The sequence below is a fragment of the Pithys albifrons genome, chromosome 3 (assembly GCF_047495875.1).
Source record: "Pithys albifrons albifrons isolate INPA30051 chromosome 3, PitAlb_v1, whole genome shotgun sequence".
Classification (NCBI taxonomy): Eukaryota; Metazoa; Chordata; class Aves; order Passeriformes; family Thamnophilidae; genus Pithys; species Pithys albifrons.
Window position 1 is genome coordinate 20,426,091 of NC_092460.1, and position 14,926 is coordinate 20,441,016.

Below are 14,926 nucleotides of genomic sequence, written 5' to 3' on the forward strand. Positions count from 1 at the left end.
CCCTGAATGATTTATAATTAAATCCAAGTCCCCTTTATACTGTGATTAGCATGGAAGAGTCTAGGAAGTCTCATATTAAGTGCCTTTTAAATATTAATATTTTATTAATAAGATCACAGAAGCACGAGTTGCAGGTGTACTATCTTTGCATCTAGTAGACTGTAGATTTTTTTTCAAGTTGGATAGAAATGATACACATTGCTATGACCAAATCTGCTGTTGTTATGGAAAGATTAAAACATTTACTTCTCCCTGTAGCAACTCTCTTACGCCACACTGCTCTGTGACAGTGACTCTCCACAGTGCTACAATGGATAATTTCAGCTTGGGTAACAAATTTGACTATAGCCACAGTACCCTAAATACCTAAAGCACAAAAAAAAAAAGAGTATTTTTTTGTTCTAGTAGCAACCACAGACGCCTGAAAAGCTTGGAAAATGGACTTGCTGAACATAATTGCTTGCTTTCTATAATGGGAGCAGCCTGCTGCATAGAAGTATCTGTTAGCTACTTTTAAATCTAAAACTTCAGTCCCATGACCCAACAAACATCCTGTCAGGGAGCCCAAGGAGGACCTGGCAGCATCACTCTGCTGCCTGAGCAGGGATGGGCAGTACCATTTATGAAGACACACATTATAACAAAATCCTTTTAATATAGGCAGCAACTCAATTTATCACCTTTCTTTTGTCACTTTTAGGTTCTTTATTTCTCAATTCAGATGAATAAATGTTAACAATGCCACAAAAGGGATAAATACGATTAACTTGCTCCCATCTAACCTTTAGTACACAAATTCAGTAGCAGCTGTTCTCTGATAAATGTAACATGGCATAAATATGTTCAGTAGCCACTGAATGGACCTCAGAAAGAAAACAGAATGATAAAACCAAAACTCCTCTCAGATTCCAATGCCAGGAGACCAACCAGGGACACTTTGTGGGTCATCAGGAATAAAGTCAGTCTAGACAATAAATAGACACAAAATAATCATAAAAGCGTTTCCAGATTTAATAAGTGACCAGTTTGTCACTGTGTGGAAAGGAAATTTTCTCCTATTGAATCATGTCCAGCAGAGCCCAAAGGCCCATGGTTGGCATGAGTTTACTTTTGCACTTCTGAACAATTCTCTTTGCTGCTGACTCCATACTTGGTACCACTGTGATCACTCTGAGTAACAGCTTTATGGGAGGAAAATACTTTCATGTTCTAATTTTTATTACTATTGATCTCAAACTAATTACTGTCTGACCACAAATGTAGAAAATGCCACAGAGGCTTTTTTGAGGAATAGAAGTGTCCCTCCCCAGTCATTCAGTAACATGTCACTATGCAGTAATCAATTTTCTCAAGCAGCAAAAACTGCAAAGCAGCAGCACCAGAAAGAACCAGAAGGATGTAATTCTTGCATCCAGCCTGACAAGCTGAGCAATAAAGTTTCTAATCTTTTTCTCACTTGTAGGTCACTTGTCAGAGCTTTGGAGAAGAACTGCCAAGTGCCATGTCTGCTACAGGAGAGTCCACATTTTAGTGGAACAAATGAAGCTGGGGATGCCCATTATCACAACAGGGCCCAATTAATGTATTGCCAAAGCCTCCTCTGTAACTGACACTCAGTAACCCATTTCATGAGCAATCTTTTTATTCTGGTCTGTTTACTGAAGGAAAAAATCTGAAATCTCATGGCAGGAGGAAAGAAATACAGATCTAGAGTAAAAGAACTGATTTTGAAACGAGAAACAGACATGCAGCCTTGGTTTTATAGTCTTTTAAACAGTCTCCTGCACAAAGAAGTCTCAGTTGCTGGGTAGAAAGACATCCAGAAAGAGAATCTGGCTCCAGCACTGCTTTCTAGCACAGAAGTGAGTATCTGGTTAAGAAAACACACAAAACCCAAGCCCTGACCCAAAGAAACTGGCAACTGATGCAAAACTGGATGATGGTTTAAGCCTTATTTTTCTCACATAAATTTAAAACTTTTCACCAGTATTTACATTTGATTTGCCTTTTTTCTTTCCTAATTAAACGTAACACCATTTTCAGGAAAAATTAAACAAGAAATTATTAATAAAACTAGATTGATTACACTAAGAAAGGTCTATAGGTAGCCCACCTCCAGAATGAGCTGTGCTGTGTTTTACACTCTTCCTGGCTTTAAACACCTTCTTCAAAGCTGACAGCACTTCCCTTCCTGCCCTGCCACCCCCAAAGGAGGCAGATACTGCACTAAACATTTCAGAGTCAGAAAAAGCACAATATTCAATGTTCTATCTAGAAATTTGACATGCCCACATATATTTTTGCACACTGTTAACTATCTGCTTATCCCAGGCAAAGCAGAATGAATAGAAAACTGCTGTGTAGCTTCCTGAAAATTAGACATTTCAGTTTCAACAGCTGCTGGGACAATAAGACAGACATGTCAAAGTCTTGCCAGTTCCACTCTTCAAAGTTCAATGTATTGGCTATTAAAACAGCAAGTTTAGTGAAAGATGGCAATGCTGTGAAGAATTCTCCTAAATGAGAAGGCAATCAGCTGAGCCCCTGGGACCAGGCAGTTGCATAGGCAGCACTGTTAACCTTCCAAATGTTATCATGAGACCCATAATTCTGGTTTCCTTTAAAACCCCTCATCTCCTAGACTCTTGCCATTTCATTACGTTCTCAATTTTTATTGCATTTTTATTGCCATTTCTATTTATCTCAATTCTTATTGCTGTATATCCTAAGAAGTTGTAAAGAAAAGTCTAATAAGGTGATGCTGTAATACATCTATGAAAAAGAATGTAACAAAACTGCACTTTTCTGAAAATCAGGTAATGAGTTTTCAGGCTCTCAATTCATGGTATTGCAACAGTAAAGTCTGATAATGTTACATGAGCACAAAATTGACTCCTAAGACAATTCCCTCCTTAGATAATACTCCAAGTGCATTCACACACGACTGAGGTTTAAGAAGAAGATCACAGACCAAAGTTCTAAGAAGGCTGCACTGCAGGTGCACACTGAACAAGGCTGTTCTGGAAACACTGGAGAGTTACAGACTACAAGGCAAAATTGGCATAATTTTTGGCTCACATCCAAATAATTAAAACACTGTATACACAATTCTTTCCTTACCTTCCCATAATCAGTATTAAAATGGCAGCAAATCAGTATAAAACCTTAACTAATCCAAGTACAGTGTGCCGAAAAATCACTGAAGAAACAGATTGATGCTTTAATTTAAAGTAGAAATGTATTCATACAAACGTATTTTGTCTGTGGCTATTTCATACACCAATTTTGAATGGCAACAGACATAAAATGGAATATTAACTTACTGAAGAACTGGCCCTAAAAGGTCTCTAAAATTTTTTTTTTAGCTTAGGACTTTTCAGTTTCCTCTGAAAAAAGAAAAAAAAGGAAAAAGGAGGAAAAGCAGAGCTCTTAGAAATGTAAGTTTAAAGCACAGTCTTGCCAACATTCAGTCCTTGGGAGCTGCATGCATTCTGAGCTTTTCTGAAATAAATGTAATGTGCTTCATACACAAGTAACCACTTTTCCTAACATGAACTGATAAACTAATAATACACATAAAACTGCCAGGTTTTTAGTTTAGCTACTCTCTGCTTTCTAAAATATTTCTCACCAATTAAACACCATTTGCAGATTCCAGTCCATATAAGAACTATATAAGCATTAGTAAATAGAAATGAAAGGGGAGAAAGGAACAGAGAGTGTAAGACAATAAACACCTCCATTCTAGAGACAAAGAAAGAGGAACAAAAAAGTTTTCTAGTAGCCAATACCATTAGATCATCTGTCCTGACCTTTTTAAACACATTGGTATCTCCTTCAGTCACCTAATTGCTATCTGCTGTCACTCCAGGTTTTACACTGGAAGGATATTTACAGCCTTATTTATCCCCTTTGTGCCTCCTGTCCAGAACCGATGCTGATCAGCTCATCAGCAGTTCCCATATGTTTGGCTCCAGCTCATTGTGGCATCAGTCACCATTGCTACAGCACTTCGGAAAGCCCTTCCCTTTTGCTGGTCCCACCTGAGGACACTGATGATTTGGGGCTGGATAATGTGCCCGATAGACAGGGCCAGGCACCCACAGCACAAGTCCTGGGCTTGGCCTTGCAGGGACAGTCCAGAGGCAGCAGAGAATCCCCAATGCTGGGAGGGCAGCAAGGGCATTGCCCAACATCACAGAAAAAGATTCTTCTCAAAGAAAAGCAACTGTGCAATGCTGAAGGTGCTTGGGCTGCCTGTACAATCTACAAAGACAGCAGAGCTCCCTCTCTGAAGGGTCAAAAGCCAGCAATGACTGGGTACTGCACATAAAGTCATTTATTCCCTCCAGCTCTCCCCTGCAATCAGCATGTCAACAATAAGGCACAGCCTTTCAGACACCCAGAGCTATCACGGCCTCAAACAGAAACTCCTCAGCAGTTCCTGACCCAGCCTTAAAAATCCATGTTTTGCAGACTATTTCTGAGCAGAGGATTTCATTATCTGGATGTGCTACAATATTTGTGCAAAACAGCACTGGAAGAACAGCAGCATTTTCTTCAAAACTCTAATTACTGGATTTCATAAATTTTGACTATTTTACCATCTTTTTAAATTAAATTTCCTTCATTCTTTTCCAGCTTCAAAGAAAACAGAAGCAATTCTGCAGAGACACAGATATAGGCAACCCTGTAGAAATGTGGAAAAACTGAATAAAAGTCAACTTTAACTGTTCAAAAATGCCTCTGTGGGCTTTTCTAAACCAAAGAACTGCTTTCCAGTAAAGCAAGGCTGATGATTTGTTAAATTTAACTGAAGAAAACAGGCCTCAATGTAGACCACTTCGGTCAACTGCAATGAGAAGAATGCAAAAAAACATATAAGAAACAATTACAGTAATTAAAAGTATAAAAACATACTGTGTCTATGAATATGTACTGAATCCTTGGAATAATGGAACAATAAATAAGGGAATAGGGAGCATTAGATATTTTAAGTCAGTCAAAGTATTTTAGTTCAGTTTTGTTTTTACTGACAGAAAGGGAGTTCTGCAACAGCTTTACCGAGAGATGCCAAGACAGTACATAGTTGCCATTAGAACAAACAATTACAAATGGCATTTTAGGCACAGTTAGATATTGAACATGTCAGTACTAGAAAACTGCAATGATGCTGTTTATTCCTGATTGATAGTCCTTTGTATGAATGAAGTTAAAATGTAATTGAATTGAATGAAGAATAAATATTGGGAAAAAACCACCAACAAAAAATAAACCCTCTAAGACCCACAGAATTTAATTTAAATGCAACAGAAACACAACTTGGCAAAAATATGAATTCATTGCTTTTAACAATGGCAGGTTTCTTCTTCCCCTTAAAAACAGCATTTTAAAGTGAGTGAAAACTAACAGTGGGAAATTTCATTTTATTCATGGTCCAGAAACTATGTAAGTATTTTCATTTAAAGAGTTCGATTACTTCTATTTTTTTCTTTTAGTTCAGATAATACAGACTTCTGTTTAAAATGGACTGCACAAACCATTCCCTTTCCCACTCAGGACTATTTAGAATAATACCTCACATCCATTTAAAGTCACTGAACAATTACTGGAACATATTTTCACTACTTTTAATGCTACTTCACTTGTAGACAAGTAAATTAGTCAATACAATGGACCAGTCAGTCACAGCAGCTGCTTTTTGGACTGAACTCTGGGCTTCTCTGCAGCACAGCTTTGATTCCACACCTAACATGGTGCATTGCCACATCAGCATAAACTGACACTTAAACATCAGGAAACACTTATCAAATTCACCAATAAAAGAAATAAAGAATAACAAAATAATTTCTTTACTTCTCTGAAGGGCAAAAGTGTGTTACCTATCTACTAGCAAGGGATTCTTCATCTAACAACTTTATTACTACAAAACCAGATGTAATAACAGAACAGCTGATTTTCTGGAGAAAAAAAAATAGAGAATAACACTAATTTCAGAGTTTTATGTTCTCTGTTCTTTTTTTCTTCTTTCTTCTTTGTCTTTCCCTTTCAAGAAACCTCCTTAATTATTTAATCAGTGGAGTTCAGAACTTTCAGTGCAAGGAACACAACACTGAAGGATGGCTCCTAGAACACTGCAGTAAACCCACACTATCCAGTCCTTTGTGTCATGAAGGCAAGACCCCAAACGAAATGTTATTTAAATCCATTTTCTATGCCAAGTTGTACTTACACTCTCTAGGATGGTAATGGTTGCATCTGGCATACAGAGAGGTCTTATCTGATGAAACAAGGGGATTGGAGAGAATAAAGACAATTATCTCTGGATTGGGGGCTGGGTAATAAAAACTGGGTTTGCTCAGCAAAATATGAAAGACACAAACCTCCAGCTTCCAACATTTAAAGACAGTTGCAAACATCCACGCTCAAAACAAGCTCCTGGACATTGCCCACCCAGCTGCCACCTCCAGAGAGATTGACCTCTCCTGAAGGTCCTCTCAGGACCCTGAACACAAACCAGATCCTCACTCATGTGGTAATATTTGGGTGGATGGTTTAGTCTCACAAGACACAAACTGATCTTTCACTTTGGATAAACCATGTCAATTAATACAGATCAGCACACTAACAACATAAGCTGAAAGGGAATGTCTCACCGATTTCCTGTGAAGTAGTTTCTTCTCCTAAGTAATAACAGCAAGAAATTAGTCCCTGCTGTAACTCCAACTAAACTACAACTGAGAATAAGAGAGTAGTCAAAAAGAGGAAAAAAATTCTCCTGAATACTTTTATGCTTAATTGAAGAAAACATAACAATAAATTGATTCGGAAGTGATTTCACAGATATGTTAGAAGTTGAAACAAAGACACAATGGAATGGCTAGGAGTAATTGTGCATTAAAGATGTCCAACATCATCATGTCTGGAGTAGCAGAGGAGGACAAGTACACTGGTTAGAGTTTTGAACTACCCTTCTTATGAGCTGCCTGAGTTTTCAAATAACCTTATTTCTCTTCAGTACCATAATATAAAGCATCAGATTTTGCTTCACTTTTAAAATGAAGCATCTGTTGACACTGGGAGGCTGTTTGGTGTCAGCAACAGCCTCTGAAGAGCTGCTGCAAAACATCCATCGTTTCCAGCTCCCAATCCAGTCATAGCAGAGCCAACACAGGGCATTCTCCTGCTTGCTCAATTTTGGTAAAGGGCATGATTTAAGATTTAACATAAGTATGTTCCATCTTTCTGCATGTCCCTTCCTTTCACACCCTGTCTGTCCTCTGGAGCTGTTCTGTGCCAGGGAGGTTATTCAGCACTGCTACATGTGGGATTAGCTACAATGCTCCCAGCCATCACCATGGACTAAGCAAGGTGTAACTTCCCCACTCACCTACACATACTTCCCTAAAACCATGGATTTTTTTGCTCAGATATAGGAAAGAGATAATGAGTTCTCTCCTATCCTATTAGATTCAGTGGTGTTATTGTGCCATTATATGCATCATGTTCCATTTGTCAATGACCTCTCCTCCTGTCTGTACAGCCACCACACCCTTCTCTCTATTCATAAACAGAGTAATGTTTAAAGTTAATGTAACTTTTTAGATTTCTGAGGTTCTTTATCACACTTGCTGTCCTCTAAGGGAACAAAATGTCACCATAATGGTCACATTGCCGTGGTCATAATTTCTCTGTGTGAGATTTGGCATTCTTACTCCCCATCACAGCTTCGTTCTGTTAGTATCCTTTCCCTTGGGATAATCTACATCATATTTTGTTGACTTTATTGCAAAAATTAAGTATTTTTAAAATAGTAAGACCAGGTATTATTTTGAAGAATGCACAACTTTCAGGCAATGAGCAGCAAAACCATCCTCACTATGACTAATTTTGAAAAGAGACCTTATTTCAATTCTCTCACTAAATTTAAAATTTATTTCCAGAGAAGTAAAGGCTTCCTTGTATTTCAAAAGTAATGGGCAAGATAATCTTGCCTCCTGCTTCCCCCAGTTAAAAGGACATTTTTCAAAGAGGAAAAGCAAAAGTGATAAATTTCTGTAACTCACCATAAGGCAAATTTCTATGCCAGCTTAGGAGTAAGAAAAGCACTAGATTTAAATAGGAAAGGCTGAAAATATGCTGAGGTGTATCTGTGACACATTCCTCAAGTCTGAGTGAAATCTACCCAGTATTCATACAGAGGTTGCACTGTAAATGGAAGAGCCAAATGCTGAAACATGTAAATTCAGGAAATAAGGAAAATTATAAACAGACTTGGTTACACAGATTCCATGTTACAGCACAGCTACAGAAAAAAAAACTTTTAAAACATTCTTTTAAATTTTCAAAATGTTCATTCAAAGGACAAACATTTCTTTTAATTTCCTTCATCATTTCTGCAAGTTCTGCAAGGAACACAGGAAAGACCAAGGCTTTCTTCCCTCCTGTGATTTTTACATCTCTAACATCAACACAATACTTGAATTGAGAAATGTAGATTACAAAATGATTCAAGAGTTTCACTGACAGATTGTACAATATCCTACTACTGGGAAAAAGCAAATAGGAGTGTTTTTTCTCAGTGCAGCTGGGGCAAATATGAAGGGACTTGCTGGAATCAAAATTAAAATTACTTCAACTGTAAAACACCAGTAAGTTACTGAATATTGCAGGCTACTGTCACAACTGAGCAGAACAGCTTGAAGGAAAAGTGCATGCACAGCAGTCAGCAGATGAGAACAATGGGAGTATTGTTAAGTCTACATGATGAGCGATTTCAAAAGCGAAACCCTCACGAATATCTTACACAACACAGGCACTTAGGAAATGTCACAGCAGAAGTGCTTAATGTGTTCCTGGGATGTTAAAAAGGGAAAACATCTGCAAGGATAGGGGAGAGTTTCTTGACTGAAGGCAGAAACTGTAACATAATGCCTGGAATACCATCCCTGATCCCAGTGCCTGTCCTTCCCTGAAATGCAATGAAACTGAGAAATATGTAATGCTAAATCAGGGAGATTACTCAGTGGTTAAAAAACTGCAGCAGCAGCTCCAGTTTTCAGCACACTGAATGGGAAGTTGAGAAAGAACCCGAAAATTAGTAGAGATACTTACACTGATTCTTTAATTTTCACAGAGGAGATAATGACATGAGAATGATTGTAGTAGGGGGAGAAGTATCTTCAAGGAAAACAAGGCAGCTTTGCACACATGCATGACAAACCCTAATGCAGGAGATGTGAGCTATATGCAAAACCAGAGGGGGCATCTCTTTGTCCTCATTATTCCTAATGATGTTACACTCTGACACTACAAGGCTCCTCCTTCCTTCCATGACGCACAAGGGGAGCAATAACATGGAAATTCTCATTGCCCTCATTAAAATTTAACCACTGGCAGTTTTGCACTACAATACATGTATATTTTCACATTCACATCAAGGCTTCAGCCAGGTCTCTAGCAAGGGTGTAGCAGCACAGGATCAGGACTGCTCTGCTTTTTTAAGGAATTGCAATGCTTCTCACCATAATATTAAGAGAATTTGGTCCCATGAGGGTAAACAGACAGCTTAATTACTACAGTAATAAGCTTAATATTCACATTCTGTAAGTAAAGCAGCAGTTACAAACAAATATCCATAACAAAGAACTCTGGGCTCTCCCTTTTTTTCAGTGTCAGAACAAGTTTGGCACCAAAGGGCTTTCCCTGCTCCTCAGAGCTCCACTGGCAGGGCAGTGCCCTCAGCTCTGACATGGGATAGTTCACATTCCAGCACAAACTTCTGCAGAACCAGAGCAGGACAGCAGGGGAAATCATACAGGGAAAATTTGGCCCAGAATAAAAATAGGATGGTTTCCTGCTGTTACCATCCTAAAATTCCTGACCAATTGTCTGTGGGAAGCTTGTCTGGCATGCAGCCTGTCCAGGACAGTGCCGAGTAGGGAAGAGCTGGCTGTTGGTCTCCTCAGCATCAAAATCAGAGAAATGAAGTAATGATTGTGAGTCAACCTGAAAAGGACTCTAATCTCTAAACATGCAGATCATTAGCAGCTTCTCCTAAATCATCCAGCTGGACAGGATGGCTTAAGAATGTACTGGAATTTTTTTAAAACTCCTGATAGATTAGCTTGATGTTTTAAGAGTTACAGAGTGGCAAGAGCTCAAGAAAGAGAATTCTGACATAAAATTAATATGGTGCCAGAAAATTCAGTTACATCAGCAAAGCCACTTCTGTGCTAAAAGTCTGAATCTACAGTAAATCTGAAATAGAAAAGGATGAAACTATGCTAAATTACTGTATTAGAAAAACAAAACAAAACAACCCTCATACAACAAACCAGCATACAGACTACAATTAAATTGTAATTGGATTTGTAATTTCAAAGCATTAGCATCAGATTTCCACATAATGCAGGGTGACATCCTCTTGTGCTAACAAATAGAAAGTTAGTAAAGTAAACAAAGGCTGTTTTTCTACTGTAAGGAAATACATGAACCAGTGAAGCAACCTTTTCAGCACAGGAGTAATTTAATACCCAAACCACATGAAAAGTGATCTCTCTGGGAATAGCACAGCTGCTAAAATCCAAGTCAGTTTTTATTGAATCGTCAAGTCTGTTTATGTAAAACTTGGTTCTCTTAAAATGACCTCCAAGAGGAAATTGTTTGCTAACAAAAAATTGATATCTGCATTTATCTACATAGGTATACATTTTTATTGTTTTTATATTATCAGCATGTCTTGGATTGGAGATAAAGAGCAAATAAGAAGAAAAAAGAAAAAAGCTTATTCTAACAGTTTAACTCCACAAGCTCCACCATCAAGTTTTAGCTACTGCTGAGCTTTTAGTTATTCAAGAAGGTAGATAAAACTGCTATTTTTAGAAAGAAAGTTTAGTGCTTCAACTTTTGAGGAGAAAATGCACATTAAGTGTCCTTCAAAACTTGTCAAATGAACCCAGGTAGCCCAGTGGAATAAAAGGAATACTGTAGAAGAAGATATTGTGGAAGTTCTCAAAAAAGGGACAGTGCCCAGGAGTTTGTGATGCTGTTTGAAAGAAGGGAAGTGCACCAAAAAGAACAGAAGGAACTTCTCTCAGTCACTCTCATGGTGCACAAAAGTGACCCAAACCAATGGCACTCACAGGCAGCCCAAACCACGAGCCAAACCCTCTGCATCCTCCTATGGAGATACACAGGCAAAACCTCTTGGACTTGCACTACATGGCCATGAAAATTGCCAGAGCCAACTTTCCAAGGCCACAGCACAGGGAGACAATCCAAGTGCTGCCCCAGTGTTCTGGGAGGACACAGCAGAGCCAGGGAACAGCTGTAAAGTGGGAGGGGACTCAGCACTGCCAACACCAGCAGCAACATGAACAGGCTGTTCAATTAAGAAGCAATTATTTTTTTCTCAATTGTTCTTCCTATGTCTGATGTGTATCACAAAACAGAAATTTAATACCTTTAGAAACACACAAAGTTGTCTAAGTCCCAGAAAGCTAAAAAGTTATATTTATTTATCAGACATCAGAAAGAATTTCATAAACAATATCCATCTTATTCCTTCCTACAAAGCTAAAAGATAATGACAGTATCTATGTGATAAACCTTTCAGAAATGTTTCAGACCTAATCTCTGCTTGGATTCTTCAGCTAACTACAACATTTACACTGAAATAGCATGCTAACAGGTGATGTCAAAGAAACCTGGAAAACAGCAGGAAAAGAAGGGTACGAGGGCAAAAGAACTTTACCGAAGTGAGAAGAGATTCCAGTCCCCAAGGAAGTCAGAGAAAATGTAAAACACAAAGCAGTGCTCTGTACCCCAAGACTGACCCAGAGCAAAACATGCAAAATGAAGCACAGACAAACCTCATACTGACCTTGGCTGAGCAGGCTGTGCACTTATCAAATGCCAGGCTGACTGGAAGAACATTATCAAATCTGGACAAAAATCCTCGGATCTAGAAGAGGAAAAAAAATTACAATACTATTTTTAAACACTTCCAAAATTCAACATGAACTGGGCACACACATTCAATAAAAAGAACACCTATAACCAGGATTTATAACATTCTAACAGTCACCCTCAGTAACATATGCAGTAAATTTATACTAACACATATTACTGTTTTTCTATATGCAAATAAAGGCACAACTAATGTGAATGCAACACTATTTAGTCAGAAATAGATGCACAGCACCACCTGCAGTTTGCCTTTTCTGAGAGCAAAATTTGATCAAAAATAAAAAATCAGGGTATAACCAGTTAAACATACTTTTATCCCTATTTCTAACATACAATCTGAAAATGTAGCTATTACATATTCCTAAACTATGATGTTAATATGATAGTACTGACAGCTAAGTTTAAAATTCTATACCAAACACTTTGCAGCAGTGTTTGAATATTCAGACTATGAACTGTTTGGAGTATTGATCATCCTTTTTTACTCTGTGCTTTTACAGCTCTATTACAATGAAGAGATGTCACTAAGGACAGAACTTTAGAAACTCTGTAATACAACTAATAATGCCCTAATTTTGAAGTCTGTTACAGAAATCCATCTAACATGCACTCCACACATTCCATGGAGCTGGAATGGCAGAGACCCCAGAAGCCAATAGTAATTTAAACTATTAAATACTACAACTAGTATTAATACAAAGGTATTTTTGCAGAAACACCAAGCCACACATAATGTCAGAACACAAAAATACAGTAATTTTTTCCACAAAGAAGAAAACAACAAAACCAAGCCTTTCTGATACCACATTGCCCTGTATTTCTGATATCGAAGAAACTCTAAGTCACTTCTTGAAAATAAATCCAGTTCATTTATGACAGTCTAAGACTATGAGTGGGCAACACTTTTTATCCATCCAACAGCAGTGCTGCATTAATTACTATCCCTCTGTTTCCACAGTAGTGGGCTAATGAATGAATAAAAACCAACATAAAACACCTCCCCAGAAAGGTACAATCAATTCCAGACCCCTCGAGAAAACAGTCAGTAAATGCAAATGTGAAAACATGACAGAAGCCATAATACAATTAAAGTCTGTATTTGACACAGGTCCTATCTGAAAGCACAGCCCAAAACAGAGCTAGAACACAAAGTAAAATTATACAGAGGTACAAACCAAATCAGACAGGACTGACTGGACATTTGACACTCTCGTCAGCCAGAAACATATAAACTGAGAAATCATTATTTTTCCACTAGGAACAGTAAAATTTCTAAAGTTTACTAGGAAATATTCTACAAAACATTAACTACATCATGTGATATTTCTTGCTTTTTGTTGGGGGAAAGTAAATTACTTCTTCACTATCCCTTTTTAGGTGCCGAGAGGAAGTTCAAATTGCAGATCTGTTTTTCAGAGCATATTTACAATTTAAGAACAAAATCCCTGTATTTCTACAAGACTCAAAGATTCAACTGTCAAAATTACTGAAGTTATTTTCCCAAAGAAACTGTTCAAGCAGAAGGAAAATGTCTTTCCTATTACCATTCCATATAATCACAGGAAAAATTCAGATAACTACAGATAATTAATGTAGATAATTACAGACATTAGCTTTTCAACTAAGAAAGCAAAAACTTCTCCAATGATAAATCAGAAGGGAATACCTGGATCAATAAATGAACAAGATTGAGTTTTGGATTCTGCTTCCTACTGAGATGGGAGAGGTCAAAATATCTCCCTGAGCAGTTGGGTGGGCAGGACTTGGCTGACAAGAGGATTAGCATTGGAACTACAGATAACACTGTAGGATACGGGAATAATGAAGTTACAGTAAAGTAACCTGTCAGTCACTGGGAAAGCAACAAACTTAACAACTAGTGCCAAAGTTAGAGATTGCTGAGATCCTTCCAGAGCAGCAGATCACAACTGCCAGACAGGCAAAAGCCTCTTGCTGAGGGTACCTCAATCAGCCAATCCAGGACTGGATATTCCCCACCAGTTCTGCAACTGAGTGTTCACAGTAACAAGGGAAACTCCTGAGAAAGAACTGGAGAGACTCCAGATTTGCCAGAGAGGGAGAGCCCAGGGAGACCCCACAGCATAAAATGACCTAAGTGTAAACACTAAGTGTAAAACCTAAGTGTAAAATTATAACCAAAATGAGACAGACTTTATATAGCCCAGAACATGTGCTTACCTGGATGTTGCAAAGAAAACATACTGGTAGCTTTATGTTTTCTGAACTAAGATTTACTCTTAGTGCAAAAAAAAAGTCAATAGAATCTAAAAATACTGCTCAGAAACAAATAAATTCTTTATACAATGGAAACACACAAACAGAGTCATTCAGATAGCAACATAAGGGAAGAGGCACAGAATAATTCTAGTCCCCAGTGACAATACCACAGAGGATGTGATTATAGGGATAAAATCAGGAGGTAATTTTTTGAAGGACTGTATCAATGTAAGAAGTAAGAACAACTCTACCGAGCAATTTGAAAAACCGTATCCTTAGCACATTTGTTACTAGAGGTTAGGTTGAGTAGAGGAAAAAAGTGCTGTACTGTACTAAAAATACATCAATGTTTTGGAGAGCTATACTAATTGTGAGTTGGCTGGATCTGAATTTTTTTCAGATTCTGAAGAGATTTAAAAAGGGAACAGAAGTGCCTTTGAGATGATCATATTGTCAGCTCTGACGGGGAACAGGAAGTCAGAGGTTGCCTTATTCACATAGTGCCAAACAAATTCTTGCTAAGTAGGTAGCAGGAATTGTGTGTCCACAAGGACAGACAGGATGCCAGGAACACAACTACCTGTGTGATGGATTAATATGATTTCTATCCTTTATTATTTTTTTAACAAACATGGAGAGTCAGTCCTCTGAGGAATGGAATCAGCATATTGCATGTTTTTTTAAGGAGGCAAACTGTGACATTTGCCTTCTATCAGTT

General features: G+C 37.9%; 1 protein-coding gene across 2 annotated transcripts in view; it reads right to left on the reverse strand.

Moving 5' to 3' along the window:
* The window catches only part of ATG7 (autophagy related 7), a 105,927-nt gene that overhangs the window by 68,079 nt on the left and 22,922 nt on the right, over nt 1-14,926 (reverse strand). For both annotated transcript variants that reach the window (XM_071550908.1, XM_071550907.1), the window contains exon 17: nt 11,885-11,965. In XM_071550908.1, the coding sequence (XP_071407009.1) occupies nt 11,885-11,965 (81 nt within the window). The remainder of the gene's footprint in view (nt 1-11,884; nt 11,966-14,926) is intronic.